Below are 19,954 nucleotides of genomic sequence, written 5' to 3'. Positions count from 1 at the left end.
TTTCTATTATTTGAAGTAAACAAAATCTGATGTCAAACAGAGTTTAATTTACTTACTTTAAGACTTTCATCAAACTCAAATCGAATATATAACTAGGAACTTAAAATTTGAATAATAATAATTCCGGCTTATGGCAACACTATTTTTGTTTTGTTAATTAACTTATTCATTCACAATAAAGAAAAATAATTTAAATTCAAACTCTTTGCTTTCAAAAATAAATTAATTTTCTTAAAAATTTTTGTTTAAATCAACACCAAATGCATTTTTTAAATAGAATCAAGTCCTTTTTGAATTCTTTTACAATTAGAAAATCAAAGAAAATTGTTTTACTACTTTTTAAATAAAAAGACCTTGTTGTTTTATTTAAAGTAGTAAAAGAATATTTTTGTACATAGTAAAAAAGATTAATGAAATTTTCTTTTATTCAATTATATAACATTGCCTCTTTTATTCATATAGTAAGTGTAAATTCCTTTTTGTGCTAGGTTTTCCCATTTACATCTTATATTGAGAAAATTGAATTAAAGCGAAAATTGAGGTTAAAAGAGTAACAAAACCTAATGTGTTCACATACATGAATGTTATGAATGTTATTAATTATGTATTTGCCTTAAATATATGGTTAGTTTCTTATGTATATGTACAGTCAAAATATGTATATCTAGGTAACAGAAAAATTATAATTCTTAAATGAAGTTTTAAGGATTGAAAAGGATCAAGAATAAATTAACAACATTATTAGACAACAATTTTTACTTAAAACTTGATAATATTCATAAAAATATTAAAGACCTTAAACTGAACTTTTTATTACACAAATTGATTAATTATCTTGAACTTCGTTAAACTTTTAAGTATTATAGTGAAAGGAAAATTTCTTGCGAATATTGAAAATAAAAATGTGCTTATCACTTTTACTCTATTTTCCCTCCGCGCGTTTGTTTACAAAACTGCTACGCCGTTTAAGATAGGAAGCTAAAATTAAATGTATACAATTAGATATTATTGAAAATATTATTTGCCTGGAATAAAATTTTTCTGCATCCCCTCCTCTCCTCATGATAGGAGTTTGTTAATTTATATTCATCCTGACGGTATGCAATTAATATAGAATTATTTCAATATAACATCGTTACCATTATACCAATATAAATTCAAGAAGCTCTGAACTAGAATTTTTAAGTGAAAACATGCTACCTTACAAACCATGGTCATGTACTGCTGTCTTTTGTTTCCCAATTTCTAATAAGTATGTGAAAATAGTGTAGTTTTAAACCCTAAAAATGATATTATCAATTTCATTTAGAAAATTTACATTTTTGTTCATTAATCTTCAAATTTTACAATTTTAAAAAAATTTTATATGATGTTAATAGTAAAATTAATATAAAAAGAATTTTATTTGATTTTATATACTCTTTATATAAATATATATGTATATATATATATAGGTTATACATTCGAGAAAATTTTTTGGTTCAGGAACATTAGTTGGTTCATTCAAAATTGATTTGAAGACCGTTTATGATGCACCTGGTATATAAAATAAAATATATATATTATATTTTTTTAAATAATATAAAAATCTTTAATATTAAATGTGATTATTTTATATTAAATGTTTTCAATTCTTTTTAAAACTGCAAAAAAAAAATACAAGAAAATTTCCTTCATCTCAAAAATTAAAAAAATTATTTTCCTTTTTTTCAAGTTTTTGATTCATTTTCTATTTGGAACTTCATTGCTGCCAAATTTACTATACAATATTCTTTTATACAAAAATATTATGTTATAAAAATAATTTTAAATAACTGTTATACTTTAAAAATTTTAATTATTTCCACCGTTTTTTCTCATCTTATATGTTTTTTTTTTTTTGATATACTATTTTATTGCTATATACGTACTTATAATTGTATTTTTCTTGTGTGTCTGTTCACCTTTTTTTTGATGTCTCGATAATGCTATAGATATATATGTACTTAATTCATTTAATATAGTCTATACAGTTACTTGAGATTTTTCCTAAAATTAGTTGTTTTCCGCTAAAAATGTTATTAATGAAAAAAAGTTATAACAACGGCAATCTACGATTATTAATGTTACTGTATTACGAATTTCGGCATACAATTCTACTACTTCGGAATTCACAATATGAAATTCGTAACTTCTCTGAGTAAATTCGTAAAAAATTCGAAAATTCGTAATTTCAGTGCTCCGAGTGAGGTTTACAATAAGGGTGTTTGTCATTGCGCTGCGAAGCACAATCACAGTGATATTGAATAGTGTACTATTCAATAAATGAAAAACAAATTTGCAATCATATACAAACGACTGCAATGTACAATTGAACGAAATGAAAATATTCTCATTGTCTATTCAAAATATTTTACGTTTTCTCTTCAAGAGAAATATATACCTTGTAATGTGCGTTATGTACTATAAAATTTCTCTGTATTACAAATGTTATTGACAAAATTGAGAATGTCAAAATTGTTTTCAATTTATTTTATTATAAAAATTAAAATGAGGCCAATTATATTATTATTATAAATAGAAATTTTTATTTTAATGAAGAAAATTATTAATTATGAGATTTAAAGAATTGTTTTCAAAAAAATGTACGACAATCTTATATTTAAATATATTCGATTATAGCTAATTATAATTAAAAGTAAGATTTATAATAATTATTAAGTAATTAAAACGTTTCTTCTCTTTATATTTTTTATATTTGTTTCATTTTATTTATTTTTTTTTCTATTCATTCTTGGAAACCGTTTAACGTTGCTGAATGTTGTTGCTTTATAAAACACACAAATAAAAAAAAAAACACAATTTTTGCACAATTCGTTTATTAAATAATTAAAATATTATATTACACACATATTTCGTTATTTACATCACAACATACATACTTACATTATTAAAAAACTATATTGCAAAAAACAAAAATTAAAATATTAAAAAAAAAAAACACCATTGGCCATTTGCCAAACAAAAACTCAATATACACAATATACTGGCGATTTTGAAGGTTCTTCAAAGTAGAAATGTTTTACGCCCAAATAAATTAATTGGCAGTTTCAAGTTGGATCTTGCTACTGTATGGAGTCAAAAAGGTAAAAAATAATAATATTGTCTAAAAATAATTTTATTGTTATAAAAGCAAATACATATTCAAATAATTTGCAAATAATACAAATATATATTTAAATTTATATATGTATACATATATTTATGTATATATATGTATATAAATTAAGCAAAATTATTTGTTTTATACATATAATGGGTGAATTCTATTTGGTTTTTCGTGCTTTCATTTCTGTCATTTCAGGCGTGATATATTTCAAATGTCAACGTCAACTTAAAATTTCTTTTGTCATTATTTAACCATTTATGAAGAAACTGATGCCGGAACAACACTAGCGATTTACTAAACTATTTAATTATGTGTTTAAATTATTGAAATTTAAGCCATTAATTTCATGATGTTTTAGATTTGTCAATCAATCACCAAAATCAGCAGTCGATTAAACACCATTATTTTGTTTTTGAAAGATTTTTTATTTATTTAATTATTTTTTTCTTTCAGTAAAGTAGTATGTATACGTTGTTAAATTTTCAAACCAAACAAAAAATCTTCTTTATATTTACCACACTGATTTTAACTTAACACTGATTTTGACTGAAATTATTGATATTGACAGTCGAAATGTATGAAAGACTTGCTGCAAATTCGATCTTTCGAATGATACAGTTAAAAAATAAAGCCACGACCAACATTTGTCGTAAACGTAACCCCCTTAAATGTAAAAACCAAAGAATGAAAATATCACCCATTACAATGTATATAAACGTATACCACCATATATGTATATAATTAGAATTTACTGATTTTACAAAGCTTTTATGCATAAAAGAATATTATATATATATTAATTTAGTAATATTTTACTATATACACTCATTTATTATAAATAAATCATTTCGTTTATATTCCACGTATACTCCAGAATAATCACTGTATAGAAATTATGTACGCATATACCACCCATATTGTATAATTAAACTATAATTTTAACCTTAGGCAACTATACATACATACATAATATACCAAATAATTTTTTGTAATATTTATGAATTTTTAAACAGGTACATATTTCTATACATAAATATTTTAAAAATATAACATTTTATACAGACATATACATATGTACATATATTAATGTATAATACACAACATACGATAATTTTCCTAAATTTTATTGAATTTAATCCCGCTAATCGATCATTCATATTAATTTTGTATATAACTTGAATACAATCATGTACTATATCACACACAATTATTCAAAATGTTTTGCATGAAATGCTTTAACCAATTTCATATTAATTTAAATTTGCTATTTCTCTTAATAGTTTTTGATAATTTATAAATAATTATAAAAACAAATTATGTTTTTGTTATATTTTACAATGATGAATACAAAATATTAATTTATATAGACAATATTGATATATTGATAAATGAAAATAGCCAGAGGAATCTTAATAACAACCAAGGAAATTTGAAAATTGAAACCTATATTTTAATACTTTTTATATTTGTTCATATTCGTTCGTATCTAATACGGTCGATATTTTTAACTACAGAATTATTGAATAGTAATGCGAATAATTTGTGATTAGTAAAAAATTTAGAAAATCCTGTAATACTAAATATAATTAAAATTATGACATCTGTCAACAGTAATAATGTCAAATATCTTATTCATTCAAATATTTATCAATTAATTTGAATAAAAATTCCCAAAATTGAAATTGTTTTAAAATTTTTAATTTTTTCAATCATTTTTTTTTATCCAAAAAAAAATTTTACGTCAAATTTCATTTTATCCATATTAATTCATAATATTTTTTTTTTAATTCTTCAACGGAATAAATGAAAGCTCATATACTTTTGGTCTTCTATTATAAACACTTGTAAACATGCCAGTTATCCAATATGTTAAACTATGTAAATTATTCCATTGTGTTTGAGCAATAACTGCTCCTCTTCTTTCTGAATGATGACAATGTGAATCAAATATTGTTGCAATACGATTTTTAAATTGAAATGTTAATAAAATTGATCTACTATCACCAATTAATATTATAAAAATATAATCTTTTTTAAAATTTAATGTACTCCACATTTGTATACCATTTTTTAAGGCATGAAATAATTTTAAAGCAGCATCTTTTTGATATGATTCACTATTTGAGATTGGTATTTTAACATGTACATAAAACCATTCTCTTAGACAATTATCATGACAAATAAATTCTCTTATTATTGACATTGCTTCTGGTATATTAAAATTAACATTTTCAATACGTCCAGCATTTTCTAATTCAGCATATATACTATTTGCATCCAATATAGCTTTAGAATATTCTATAATAAGTTGTTTTGGTAAACGATAGAGTGTCATTGATGTTGTATCAATCATTTTTGATGCTATCTTATTAGCTGTCAAAATAACTATTAATGTACATGAATTCTTCCCATGATTACGATTTTCACCGTATCGTGATTGACAAAAATTTTCTTCGAACCACCATACTGAAATTTCATCAATTTTTATATGCTTTGATTTTGGATAATATGGTATAATTGTTTGTGACTGGGAGCGTAACATGATCCATTTGATTATAGAATGATTTTATATATTTTATGATTGTATAAAACCGAAAATTTTGCATTATTTCATTGCCTACAAAGTGTTAAGAGGAAGAAATATGGGCCATTTTTATTGAAATTTTATTATTGAAATTTTTTTAACTTTTTTTTTTAATTTTACAAATTTTAATTTTTATATGAAAACAATTTTCTGAAATACAATTTGATGTAAAAATAAATAGAAAATCAAAATTTTCTTTTTGGGTAAAGAAGATCTTAAAATTTTGTTAAAAATTGATTGGTTTTCGATATTTTCGGTCCTATAATTTAAAGTTAAATTGAAGAAAACTGTATTTTTTCGTGCACAAAATTATGCAAAACACACTCGTTCTGACTTTGGATTTTTTAGTTATAAAATTATTTTTTAACTTTATCGTACTTAATTAACTAATTCTTTAAAAAAAATTTCCTTTTACTACAAATGTTCTACCAACTCACACAACAAAAATGCAATTTTAACTTTTCTAACTGACCTTTTTACTGACCTAGAAATTAGATTGAAAAGAAAAATTTTGTCATGCAACTTTACTTTAAATTTTTTTTTATAAAAATTTTCTAAAAGAAGAATTTTGTTTTTTTTTTTTTCATACAATTCGTTCGTACATGCAATCATACATATCTGTTATACATGTTGTATTTTTAATAATCCTTTTCAATTCTCTTTCTCTTTCATATTTTGCATGCTTTTTATCAATTTTTTTTTTTACCTTATCTTTAATTTTGCATATTTTGAACGAAATTAAAAAATAAAAATTGGATTAATGTATGTACTTACTTACCTATGTATGTGTGTATGTATGTCAACATATCGTTGTAATTAATTCATTTGTGTAATTAGTTTGTATTTTCTTACGTTACTGCATGTATGCTAAAGTCAAATCACGATTACAATCACTAAAAAAATTGATCTTATGTCAACTAAAAAAAAAGAATTGAGTGCATTTGTTATTGCTCAATTTAAAAATTTTTTTTTTTTTAAAACTACTGAAAGTTTTAAAATAAAATATTCTGATGCACTTTATGTAGCACATAAGGTGAGGGTTAAATTTAATTAAATATAAAAATGAAAGCAGTTATAATGCAATTTTCTTATTCAAACATGCTTTTTAAAAGCAAAGTATCGTGTTTTGACATTAACAAAAGGGTTAACGTACACTTACGCACCTAATCTATGCGACCTCTGTATTTAAATTTATGTAATTTTTATTCTCCTTAATATACTTTCTTTATTTTAATCAACAACCAATTCTGTACACTCATTTCTTTCAATTTGTCTCAGCTAATTTTTAAATATATTAATTATATTAATTTTAAATTAATTTAGATCATCAATTTTATCACAAATGGGCTCTTCTTTCCGATCCGGAAGATTTTTATAGTGGACCAAAAGGATATTTAAAATGTGATATTGGAATTATCGGTAAAGGCGATTCCGTAAAAGTACCTCAAAAATCTGAAAAAGATCCTGATGATATAGAAGCGTAAGCCCAATTTTGTGACTAAAAAAAACTTTCAAAATTCTATTTTATTAATTTATATTTTGGTTTAAATTTTTAATCTTGTGATATTTGTATAATATTGTAGAAATTTACTTCTTCCTGATGGAGTGCCTATCGAAAGACAACGAGGAAAATTTATTGTAAAAATTTATAGAGCCGATGGACTTCCCCGAATGTATTCATCATTAATGGCAAATGTTAAAAAAGCTTTTACAGGCGAATCAAGAGATTTAGTTAGTCCATATGTTCAAGTATCTTTTGCCGGTCTTACAGTAAGGAAAAGAAAATAATTATATATGATCAAATAGTATGAAACATTTTTCTTTCAAAGGGGAAAACTACAGTAAAAAAGAATGCTTATACACCAATATGGAACGAACAGTTAGTCTTCACTGAAATGTTTCCACCATTATGTCAAAGAATTAAAGTAAGTAAAATTTTTTTTTCCAAAAGTTTTCCAATTTTTCTTCTATAAGAAATTTTAAAAATTTAAATGTGTGCTCTACAAAGGTACAATTGCGTGATGCAGATCCTGTTAAGCCTTCAATAATTGGTACTCATTATATAGATTTAAAACAAATATCAAATGATGGAGAAAAAGGTTTTCTACCAACTTTTGGACCTTCTTTTATTCATTTATACGGCTCAACACGTGATTATACAATTTTGGACCAACATTCTAATTTAAATACAGGATTAGGTGAAGGTGTAAGTTATAGAGGTCGTCTATTAATAGCAATTCGTACTGAAATTGCTGATAATATTGATACAGTGACTGAAAAGAATGTAGAATTGGAACCAACTTATCCAATTACGGAATCTTCATACTCAAAAAATGAAGAATTTTTTTTATTTTCAACTATACTTGAAGCATCAATGTTAGATAAAAAATTATCTGATAAAACAATATTTTTTGAATTGAGCTTAGGAAATGCAGGAAATTCTTTAGACGGACATAACGAAAGTTTAACAGCTAATGAAGATGAAGAATTAGAAGTAATTGATACCACCACCTATAATAGTACAACGAGTGCGTGTAAGCCAATATCACATGATAAATCACATTATTATCTACCATATTGGGATTATAAACCGTGTATGGATGTAAGATGTACACTGCCAGATTTAAGAAGACGAATGTACAATAGTAATATGATTTCTAAAATGACGGAAAATTATGAAGATGGTTTAAACGAAACTTATCGATTATTGGAAGAGGAAGATCCAAAAGCAGAAGTTAAGCTAAGAGGAACTCTAGAAGATTTAGCAGTCGCTTGTACAAAATATTTGACAATAACTAGAGCAAATTTATTGGGACCAGGAAGCGGAAAAACTAAATTGGATAAAGAAAGAATGAAGCTTTGTCAAAGAGAACTTGTAAGTAATCAAGAAGCTTTTTAATAATAATTTTCATCGATAATTATCTTTATATCACGTTAAATAGGAATCTATTGGAAATACGTCAAGAAATTTACGTGCCCTTGTGACAAAAAGCTCAATGAAGGAACGTTATAAAACAGCTCAAACATATTTACAAAAGCTTAAATTTTTAATAAGTGACGTAAGTTGTCATATGCATTTATTTACTCCTAATCAAATACAATTTTAAATTTTGAAAATATTATTTAGCCTCAAGACTCATTGCCAGATATATTTATTTGGTTAATAGCCGGAGGAAAACGTTATGCTTATCGTAGAATACCTTCCAGAGATCTAATATATTCTGATGTTGAAGAAGAATCTGGAATACATTGTGGAAAAATTCAAACAATATTTCTTAAGGTAGGACAAAATGTTCACCCCACTATATAACAAGTAAAAATAACATGCTATTTTAAATGAAACTAAATAAATTAGTTGCCAGGAAAACAAGGACATGGTCCAGCTGGTTGGGTAGTTCAAGCTAAATTGAGCATCTTCTTATGGCTAGGTGTAGTAAAAGACAAAGGAAATTTTTTCAATGGTCTTCCTATTGGTTATGACCTCTCTCAAGAACTAAGAAATGCTGATAGACCGAGAGCACTTGCACCAAGTAATATACATTATTTAGAAAAATTTGTGAGTTAGCATGATTAAAATTCGATAGACGCTTTAAATTTCTAAACTTAATTTTTTTCAGACATTCCAACTAAGAGCTCATATATATCAAGCAAGATCCTTAATTGGATCGGATGCATCAGGATTAAGTGATCCTTATGCAACTGTTTTTATAACTGAATATGCTAAAACTACTCAAGTGATTGAAGAAACACTTAGTCCAACGTGGGATGAACTTTTGGTCTTTGAGGAAATTTTAGTGTATGGTGCTAAAGATGAAATCAAAAAGGACCCACCAACCATTATAATTGAAATTTATGATCAAGATAAGGTTGGAAAATCGGAATTTATAGGACGTGCAATAGCAAAGCCCAGAGTTAAATTAAAAGAAAATGCATACGCAACACCAGCTCTTGAATGGTTTGATATTATACGGGGTACTGAGAATGCTGGAGAATTATTAGCTGCATTTGAAATGTTGGAAATTGGTTCACAAGACATGCCAAAATTGACTGAACCCAAAGTCGTAATACCCGACAATAAAGATAAGAAAGACAAACTCCAACCATATCCACCACCAGGTACTATTTTACCAGTACCAAGGGAAGTTCGTCCTCATTTAGCTCGTTTTAAGTTAGAAGTTTTATTTTGGGGTCTGAGAGACCTTAAAAGAATACATTTTATGTCTGTTGATAAGCCGCGAATAGATGTTGAATGTTCTGGACGAATATTGAGTTCTAGTATAATTCAAAATGCAAAAAAGAATCCAAATTTCCCAAATATGTTAAAATCAATTGATTTAGAGTTACCTTTAGAAGAAACTTATGCACCACCGATAACTATTCGTTGTGTTGATTGTCGTTCTTTTGGTCGTTATACTTTAGTTGGAACACATCAAATAACGTCTATCCACCGCTACATGTACAAACCACCGCCAAAAGAAGATTTAACTAAATACAAAACCATTGGAGGCCAAATTTTATTAGAGGCGCCTAACAAAGATACGGATGAGCCCATTTCACCTTCAAATAATCAATTAAGGATTGGTAAAGATGGAAAAGTTATGAGACAAACTTCATGTGAAAATTTAACTCAGTACGGAGCTGCATGTGTAACAAAAATGTAATGCAAAAATATTTTTATAATGTGTTTAATAAAATTTATTCCTTCAAATTGTGATCATGATTTATATTTGTTTTCAGCCCTTTCAGACTAAAAAGACAAGCAACGAAAAAGAAAAATCCACCGCCAGAACCCACACAAGAAGAAGACAGTGATGATGAAAACAGTAAGGATTGGTGGACTAAATATTTTTGGTCATACGAAAAGCTCATTGAAGACACAAAAGACCATATAGCGGCGAAGAATTTAAGAAATGCTTACAATAGAGATGAAAAGCAAAAACTCAGTGTGGCAAAAGGAGCGAAACTTGCTCAAAAACTGAGTCCTAGACATACTAAACCGTCAACAAAATTAAACACAGCTTTGTGTCAGGTAACTTTTTTGCACTTCAAATTTATAAAATTTATGTAAATAAAATTTTCAGATTCTTCCAAACGAGCTTGAATCACAATTTGAATATAATCATTTTAAGGAATGGTTACATTCTTTTCCATTGTATAGAGGTAAAAAGACTGGTGATTCTACAGAAGACGACAATCGAATAGTAGGTTTCTTTAAGGGAGCTATTAAAGTTTACAACTTACCATTACCGAAAGGCTTTGAAATCCAGTTACCGGTTTTACCGGGCAATGACCCAATTCACGTTCTAGTGAGGGTTTACATAGTTAAAGCTACTGACTTGCATCCAATGGATTTGAATGGAAAAGCTGATCCATATGTAGTATTACATTTGGGGAGCAAACGAATTTCGGATAAAGAAAATTATGTTAGCAAACAATTAAACCCAATATTTGGAAAATGCTTTGAAGTAGAAGCAACATTTCCACAAGATTCAATGTTGACCGTTCAAATACTCGATTGGGATCTTGTAGGTGCCGATGATTTGATTGGGGAAACTAAAATTGATTTAGAAAATAGATTTTACAGCAAACATAGAGCAACTTGTGGTTTGGCTTATAAATATGAAGAGTAAGAATTATGCTTATTAAATTTAAAAATAAATTTTAATTTTATTAACCTACAATATTTTTATTCAGATTCGGATACAACAGATGGCGTGATCCAATGAAGCCAACGCAAATATTATCTAAACTGTGTAAAGAAAATAAATTAGAGAGCCCGCATTATTTTCAAGATCGAGTAGTGATCGGAAAGTATTGTATGGCTTTTTCAGAAGAGGAAGTGGTAGCTTGGAATGGTCCAACAACGTGCAAGAATCGAGATGAACACTTGGCTTTAGCTGTACTTCACCGTTGGCAAGAAATTCCTAAATTTGGTTGTAAAGTAAGTTTTAGTTTTTTTTATAACTCTTTCAACTTGTTAATCAATATTTAACAACTTCTTGTATTATGTGCTTAGATTGTTCCTGAGCATATTGAATCACGTCCACTATATAATCCTGATAAACCTGGCATTGAACAAGGAAAACTCGAAATGTGGGTTGATATGTTTCCAATGGATATGCCATTACCTGGTCCTGCTGTTGATATTTCTCCAAGAAAACCAAAATCTTATGAACTCCGAATAGTTATTTGGAATACTGATGATGTTGTTCTAGAAGATGATGCATTTTTCACCGGCGAAAAAATGTCTGATATATATGTCAAAGGGTACACACTTAACATATTTGTTATCAAAGTTAATCAATTATAAACTATACTTATAGGTGGTTAAAGGGCCCACAAGATATTCAAGCTACTGATATACATTACCGATCCCTAACAGGAGAAGGCAATTTCAATTGGAGATTTATTTTTCCATTTGATTATTTAGCAGCAGAGGAGAGAATAGTATTGTCAAGAAAGGAATCACTTTTTAGTTGGGATGAAACTGAAGTTAAAATTCCGGCAAGATTAGAGTTACAGGTTTGGGATGCTGATCACTTTTCTGCTGATGATTTTTTGGGTAATGAAATGAAATATTTTAACTTAAAACTAAAATCAAATCAATTTTTTGTTTTATTTTTTTTCAGGTGCAATATCTTTAAATTTAAATAGGTTTCCCAGAGGAGCAAAATCCTCAAAATTATGTACATTGGATATGTTGAAAACAGAAAATGTACCAACTGTTAATATTTTCAAACAAAAACGTGTCCGCGGCTGGTGGCCCTTCTTTATTAAAAAAGCAAATGACGAAATGGAATTAACCGGTAAGGTTGAAGCTGAAATTCATTTATTGACTAAAGAAGAAGCTGAACAAAATCCAGCTGGTTTTGGACGGAATGAACCCGATCCATTAGAAAAACCAAAGTATGTATTTTGGAATAATATTTTAATGATAAGTACATATACATGTATATAAATTTTTAATTTTTTTTCTTTTTTTTAATTTATAGCCGCCCAGATGCATCATTTATGTGGTTCCTAAATCCTCTAAAATCAATTCGTTACATTGTATGGCATAATTATAAATGGGCTATTCTCAAAGGTTTAATTATATTCGGTTTAGCCCTTATGATTTTATTATTCTTTTATTCTGTGCCTGGTTATACTGTTAAGAAAATGTTAGGCGCCTAAGATAATTTTAGCAAAAAGAACCAGACGATCATCGAAATCGAATAAATTAAATAAAAATTTGTTAAAATTGAAAACAATGCTTGTTACTTTGCTGTGATGCAATCATATCAAATCTGAAATAGAAGTCATTTAAAATCAACATGTTGTTAATAGTATAAAAAAAAAAAATATTAAAACTAATCAAAAGAAACTTATTAACATTATGTGTGAATATTGTTATGTATATTGTAAAGAAGAAAAAAAAAAATCAAACGAAAATTTCGATTAATTAAGATAAAAAGAATAAAAAAATATTTTACCTCGTTAAAGAGAAAATTACTTTTAAAATTTATTTATTATATGTTTTGAAAATTTTAAAATATATTCTCTATTTATTAACGTATAAATAAATTCCATTGTTTGCTCATTTCATACAAAAGAAATACTAAAAGAAGTTGTTTTATTTACTTTTAGAATTTTCCAAAAATTTTATTTTCTATTCACATTTATTAACAGTCTGAAATTTAAATATCATTTATTTATTTTCTTTTTAAGTAACTTTAAGTCAATAGGAATTTCATTGAAAATGTTACTATTTAGCACCTTCTTTATTCAAAACTACAAGCTTTATCAAAATTTTATGGAAGCCAACAGCAAAAGTTTTCTTTTAATTTTAGATTGACCTAAAGCGTGATAATACATAATACGTTTTGCAAATTTTTAGTCCCTCTCAAGTTCCTTGTTTCGAATAAAATTATGAATAATTTTTAACATTGAACATTGAATAACAATAATATTAAAAATTTTTCTAAAATTGTATTAAAGAGTTAAGGTTCTCTGACTTGCAAAGAGATTTTCAACCAAAGTAGTTTACTGTAATAGTTATCACCAATAATTTATAATCTAGGTTAGCTGCATTTGATTTACCTAAATTTCGTTATTATTATTATACTACTATTTTAATAATAATTTTTCATTAACAAAACATTATTTAAATAATTAATTTTGCATTTTATTTCATTCTTCCTTCCAACAAATTATCGACAAAAATAACAAAATTCTTAAAATAATGACTTTTGTACAAAAATAAAACAAATACTAATTACTATCACATTTAGAACTTCGACTACATACTTTGTTATTATCTAAGGTTTTACCTACTTTTTTTTTTTATATAAAAATAAAAATTTTTAATTCATATTATAACGTACATAGATTAGTTATTTGGAACATTTTGGCATATTTTTCTTCATTTTTTTTTAAAAACTTTTATACATATTTCTTAACTATTTTAAATATAACAATAATAGTAATAAAATAAACATTTTAAGATTAAATTCTTATTCTAAAAAATTAAAAAAAAAATATAATGTAATGGAAATTTGGCTAGATTAGCCTTGTTCATCCATCAAATATTTTATAAATAAGTTGATTGTACTTGCAAATGATTTAAACCATTACGTTGTAATTTTATTCTTCTAGCCTTCTCATCACCCGGGAAAAATTTTCTCTTTGGAATGTTTAATGCATTTTTAGCTGTTAGAAAAACGTAATCTGGCAGTAAACTGACTACTATTATAAATATTGATAGCAAATAAAATGGTATCGACGACATCAGGTAAATATATGAGAAATAAATATGTGTATCGAAAATTCTGAAATAGAAAAGAAAAGTTTAAATAAATACATACACATGTTCTGAATAAAATATAAAATTTATAAATACTTACATAGGTATGACATTATACACTACAGTAGTTGCAACAAATACTAAAATTGAAAGCCAAATTGTTGCAATATAAAAATAACTGTGATATTTTGATTCAATCCAAAGTTTAAAATTTGTAACCAGAACTAGACTTTGTGTTATAATAATTGAAAATCCTGATAAATCAGAAGGTACACTATTTGACATTAAAACATCACTTATAAAGAATGTTGCGTAGGTCATGTAATAAATTATTATTGAATGATATATGGCAAAAAATATCCAAGTTAAAAATACATTCCATTGAAGTGCTTTATTCCCAGTATTTTTTTGATAAAGAGCTGGTTCTCTAAATTAAAAGAAAATATATTTGTATATCATTATCTTATTTACTTTGTGATTAACTTAATTTAAATCGTACTCACTTTAATAATGTATTAATAGAATACGGTTGTTCAGTCAATGAAATAAATAAAATTGGAAGTGCTGTATATACTACATTGAAACACATTAAGAAAAAAGGATCATAAACTGAAGTTGCAGAAAACATTGAATCAAATTGAAAAAATGCTTGAATTCCCATGAAAGCTGTATTTTTATAAAAAAAATACAATACAAGTAAGGACAATCTAGAGGTATGATAATGTCCATGTAATAAAAATATTCTTTTCACCATTTGAAATTTTGCTATAGCAAAATCTGAACATCTTGCTGCTTGTCTGCCTTCCTTTCCAAATATACCAACGCCAACATGTGCTTCTTGAATCATTGAAACGTCATTGGCACCATCTCCAATAGCTGCTGTAATATATTTTTTCTCTTTACTACTTTTTATTAATCTAACAATTTCTGATTTCTGTAAAGGTGTAAGGCGACAACATAAAACTGAGTCGCATTTTAATGCAATTTTTCGAAAATGTTCCGAAAAATCAGAAAGAACGTATTTCAGACTTTCACCGTCTATTAATAAAGATGCTTCTTTAATATTATTTTGATCATACTCTTGATCAAATAATTTCAAATGCATTTCAAGTTCTTCTTTACTTTTACATCCAATTATAAAGTATTTAAATGATGATCCTGATATATGGCCTGAGGCCAAAGCAATATTTAATGCTGTTTCTATTTTATCACCAGTCAAAACCCATACTTTTATACCAGCTGACTTTAACGATACTAATGTTTCATAAAGATTATCCTGAAGAGCATCTTCTACACCAGTAGCTCCTAGAAGATCTAAATCTGAAAAACGTTTAAATTTAATATTTCATAAGAAAGAAATTAGTTAACGACAATAAACCTTTTTCTAGATTAGCATATGCTGCATTCCTTAATATATCTCGTCTTTCTAAATCACGATTCGATAAATCCATTTCAGCTTCAAATTTTTGGAATTCTTCCAAACTTATTTTTTTGCGTGCTATGGCCAATGTTCTTAAACCACTTTTAGCAAATTGATCTATATGTAAACCAGTCTTTTCAATTAAATTACGACATTCCCTAGAGCACAATGGGAATATTATATTTTCAGCACCCTTTGTAAGCACCCAAATCGTTCCATTGTTATCTTTTACAACCACACTCATTCTTTTTCTATCAGACGTAAAATCTAATGTATATAAACGCTCATATTCAACTACTTGACATGTATTTAGCACTTTTGGAATTTTAAAATCTAGATAGGGTGGACATATCTTAAGTTTAAGTTTATTGTTTTCATCACCAACAAAAACAACACCAAGAAAAGCACAGGCCTCCAAGAGAGCTTTTTCGTCCGGACTAGATGCCATATAATCTAGGTTTCTAAAAAAAAAATTAAAATTACATATTTTTCTGTAATATTTAAATATTCTACAAATTTACTCTATGACGTATTGAATTTTCCTTTTAATTTTCTTCGAATCAGTACGAGATAAAGATAATCTTGATGTAAAAATTGGTAAAGCATATGATTCACGCGAAGAAGTAATATTTTGATCTACAAAATCCACCACATCTTCTAAAATAAAAAGAAGACCAATAACATGGAAATTTTTTTTTTTAATATTTTAATGGTTTGTTACCTGTATCAATAGTTCTTGGAGCATTTGGATTCGATCCATAACTCTGGGTTCTCCTATGACTTTTTGGTCTAAGAATTTTACTATTATAACTACTACTAGATAAATCAATCTGCGAGATTGATCTATTTATAGCACGTGCTTTTGATTTTCTTAAATCCATAGAGGTTGGAAATGATACTGTGTCGTGATCTAAAACAGGAGCTGAAGCTGCTATTGTTGCAGGATGAACCCGTCGTGATGAATGAAGTTTCGGACTTATTTTCACTGCCTTGACTCTTGCATTTTCTATTTTGTTCAATAATGGATTGTTGTCATCTTTCTTTAAAACAGAAATAATTTCTTTTGTGGCACTTTCAGTATCATCATTGAGCGAGGACTGGCTTTCTTCTGCTATGTCTGACATTGCACCAGTTTGATCCAATCGTTTAATACCATTTTCAAGTTCAGGTTCTTCTGTTAGTTTTCCACCTATTTGAATTGAATGACACAATGCTATGGCAGTAAAAAAGTTCATATGTTTTTCCTAAAACAAAAACAAATTTGAGAACATTATTTTGTGTACTTGTTATATTTAAAATTTTGCTCACTTTAAAATCACTTAAATCTATTTCACTTGAGGTTTCCATATCTCGTAATTTCGTATTATTAAAATAATATTTTTTGCCATTAATAGAACACTGTTGAAATGACATTTCATTTTTTGTTAATGTCCCAGTTTTATCAGAAAACAAAATATTAATCTGAAATATTATGAACAAAAATTAATGTATTATGCACACAATATAAGAATATTATGAAAAATGCACCTGCCCCAATTCTTCATTTAAACTTGATGAATTAACAATGCATTGCTGATCCATATCCTTACAGTATAAATCATTATCCCATTCCATAAAGAATGCTCCAATAATTCGATGTAATTCAATTGTTACATATAATGATATCGGTATTAAATAATTAAATAATATGAAAAATCCTAAAAAATCTTGAACGATACTGGATGGACTTTCAATATCTATTTTTGGTCCTAAATAGCCATGTTTTTCAACTCTAAACATTTCCATATAACGTTTTGTAAAAAACATTAATGTTACTAATACCAATAATGTTACTAATATAAATATTATAAATTTATTAATATACTCTTCGGCCGATGAAACTTTATTACGTGTCATTGTCATATTTAAAGCTAATTTTGTATCCATTCCAGTATATACAGCACAACCAATAACAAAATCAGTATTTTTAAGTCTAGAACCACGTAATAATAAATTTTGTGTACTTAATGGTAATACCGGTGAGACCATCTCATTATTTATATTTGTATAATACTGTGAATCATTACTAGCTGCATTTGATAAAATTATTTTTCCATTAAAACTATATAAATCCGAACGTGATTTTTCACATTCAATTGTACCCAATGTATGAATTTTATTTGTTTCAACTTTAGGTACACCTTTTGGTACAACCAATGTTTTTAAATTTGTTTCACCATCTAAATTTGCAGTTGTTATAAAACATTTTCCACTGGGATCTGATGATTGCATAATTACTAAATCACATGGTACATCACAATCTCGTTCAACTAAGACTAGATCTCCTTCTACCACATCCTGACATTTAATATTATATTCTTCACCATTACGTATTACTGTTACTAAAAATTTAAAATAAATATTATTAATTATACGAGTATTTACATATTATATATTTATTTATTATTTATATTTAGTTTATGGCAAGAAAAAAATTGGTATGTGCTCAATTATAATATATGTATGAAATGAATTATTTTGATTACCTGGTGAATTATTAACTATATTATCCGTTTTATATCTTAAATAGTCTTCATATCCTTGCTTGCCAGCTGTAACAGATATAACAAATGCTAATGGTAGAAGTGATGTTATAGGATTCACTGGGCTATCTATTAAAAGGAACAAAAAGAAATTAATTTAATCGTATTCTTTAAACAATTTTTTAAAAATTAAATTCATGTCTAGATACATTTACATATAATTTCTGTAATCATAGCAGAATTCTCTTACTAAATGAAAATTAAGAGTGTTACCATATACATAGATATTATTTTTAACATTTTATCATTGATAAACATGATTGAATTAAAATTAATTTAAAAGAGAGGAAAACATACTGCGAATATTATTACGAAAATCAAATCATAGGTGTAGTCTCAATTTTCAAATAGAATTTAGCAAGCTCGTCTTGCCAACAAATGCAAAAATATCAAGATTGGGTATAATCTCCAAATAGTCTCCAACATCATACAAAACAACAAAGTCCATATATCATAAATTTTTTCACACATACATATGCACATATTTTTAAACAAAAAAACTGAAATAACTCTCTAAATTTTGAACACAATAACTCTCCAAAACACAAGTACTCAAAGTCGAGCTTTTAAAGTACAAAATAATAAAATTGTAAAAAATTTTAACATAAAAACAACAAAAACAAAATTTTGTTTTTGTTGTTTACTATTTGACACATCCAATATAGCAATGTCAATTAACTATAAAAAAAAAAAAAAAAAAACTTTCTTACAATTTTTACTTTTTGCAATGGAATTTATGCAAAATATTTTTATGAAATTTAATATTTTTAAATAATTCCTTATAGTTCTCTTATACAATATAAATATTTCACCTAAACCTTGAACTTAAACAAAACTATGACGTAGTCAATTTTTCTTAAGCTTTTTTTTTTGTGTTTTTTACTTTGTCTACACTATACGTTTTTTTTTTTTTTTGCTTTCATCCATATTATGGGCGCAATAAAAAAATAATAACACATGTTCAGCCTACGTTTGTTTTCAAACTTAACCCAAATAATATTTATTCAGTACATACAGAAAATATATATGTACATATGTATGTACTTTTAAGAGAGGTTATAATAATTAATAAAGTTGGGTCAAACCAATGGTTTGTATTGTAGCACTTTTCCCTTCAACAAGTGAAAATTCTGCTTTTAAATACAGTCTATGTATAGCTATCACACTATTAAAATTATTTTCATTCATATACAAAACTATTTCTAGGATTGCATATATTTAGGATGACGCATATATGCAGTCTTTGAAATAAAGCAAAAATTAATATAAAAAGGGGTTAACATAATGCTCGATTTTAAGGGTTAATTGTGTGAGTTAAGAAAAATTATTATATTTTTTAATTTCATGGAATTTACCGTTAGCTTTTTGCGTTTATAAAAATTTGGAAAAGCTTGCGGTTTCGGAAATATAAGGTGTCAAAAATTCAAATTTTACGAAT

General features: G+C 26.5%; 2 protein-coding genes across 6 annotated transcripts in view; one reads left to right on the top strand and one right to left on the bottom strand.

The window, feature by feature from the left end:
* The window catches only part of LOC129605238 (otoferlin-like), a 98,864-nt gene extending 85,701 nt beyond the window's left edge, over positions 1-13,163 (top strand). Inside the window, exons 12-27 of the mRNA XM_055514867.1 lie at positions 1,455-1,539; positions 7,056-7,212; positions 7,316-7,502; positions 7,562-7,657; positions 7,741-8,607; positions 8,675-8,791; positions 8,860-9,012; positions 9,088-9,288; positions 9,350-10,389; positions 10,470-10,761; positions 10,814-11,358; positions 11,427-11,673; positions 11,749-11,999; positions 12,056-12,294; positions 12,362-12,638; positions 12,725-13,163. Of these exons, the coding sequence (XP_055370842.1) occupies positions 1,455-1,539; positions 7,056-7,212; positions 7,316-7,502; positions 7,562-7,657; positions 7,741-8,607; positions 8,675-8,791; positions 8,860-9,012; positions 9,088-9,288; positions 9,350-10,389; positions 10,470-10,761; positions 10,814-11,358; positions 11,427-11,673; positions 11,749-11,999; positions 12,056-12,294; positions 12,362-12,638; positions 12,725-12,905 (4,935 nt within the window). The 3' untranslated portion in view covers positions 12,906-13,163. The remainder of the gene's footprint in view (positions 1-1,454; positions 1,540-7,055; positions 7,213-7,315; positions 7,503-7,561; positions 7,658-7,740; positions 8,608-8,674; positions 8,792-8,859; positions 9,013-9,087; positions 9,289-9,349; positions 10,390-10,469; positions 10,762-10,813; positions 11,359-11,426; positions 11,674-11,748; positions 12,000-12,055; positions 12,295-12,361; positions 12,639-12,724) is intronic.
* Positions 13,164-13,965: 802 nt separating this feature from the next.
* LOC129605184 (phospholipid-transporting ATPase IF) overlaps positions 13,966-19,954 on the bottom strand; it is a 36,369-nt gene continuing 30,380 nt past the window's right edge. For 2 of the 5 annotated variants that reach the window (XM_055514778.1, XM_055514777.1), the window contains exons 4-12: positions 18,460-18,585; positions 17,462-18,315; positions 17,243-17,395; positions 16,656-17,178; positions 16,456-16,591; positions 15,893-16,395; positions 15,018-15,834; positions 14,615-14,941; positions 13,968-14,539 (exon numbers count right to left, since the gene is read on the bottom strand). In XM_055514778.1, the coding sequence (XP_055370753.1) occupies positions 14,302-14,539; positions 14,615-14,941; positions 15,018-15,834; positions 15,893-16,395; positions 16,456-16,591; positions 16,656-17,178; positions 17,243-17,395; positions 17,462-18,315; positions 18,460-18,585 (3,677 nt within the window). In that variant the 3' untranslated portion in view covers positions 13,968-14,301. Of the gene's footprint in view, positions 14,540-14,614; positions 14,942-15,017; positions 15,835-15,892; positions 16,396-16,455; positions 16,592-16,655; positions 17,179-17,242; positions 17,396-17,461; positions 18,316-18,459; positions 18,586-19,954 lie in introns of all 5 variants that reach the window. The other 3 variants (XM_055514780.1, XM_055514781.1, XM_055514779.1) reach the window with 2 other exon arrangements.

Source organism: Condylostylus longicornis, unplaced genomic scaffold (assembly GCF_029603195.1).
Source record: "Condylostylus longicornis isolate FDR11 unplaced genomic scaffold, ASM2960319v2 ptg000013l, whole genome shotgun sequence".
In the NCBI taxonomy this organism is placed as follows: domain Eukaryota; kingdom Metazoa; phylum Arthropoda; class Insecta; order Diptera; family Dolichopodidae; genus Condylostylus; species Condylostylus longicornis.
The sequence above is the reverse complement of the archived record's forward strand: the minus strand, read 5'-3'. Positions and strand labels throughout refer to the sequence as shown.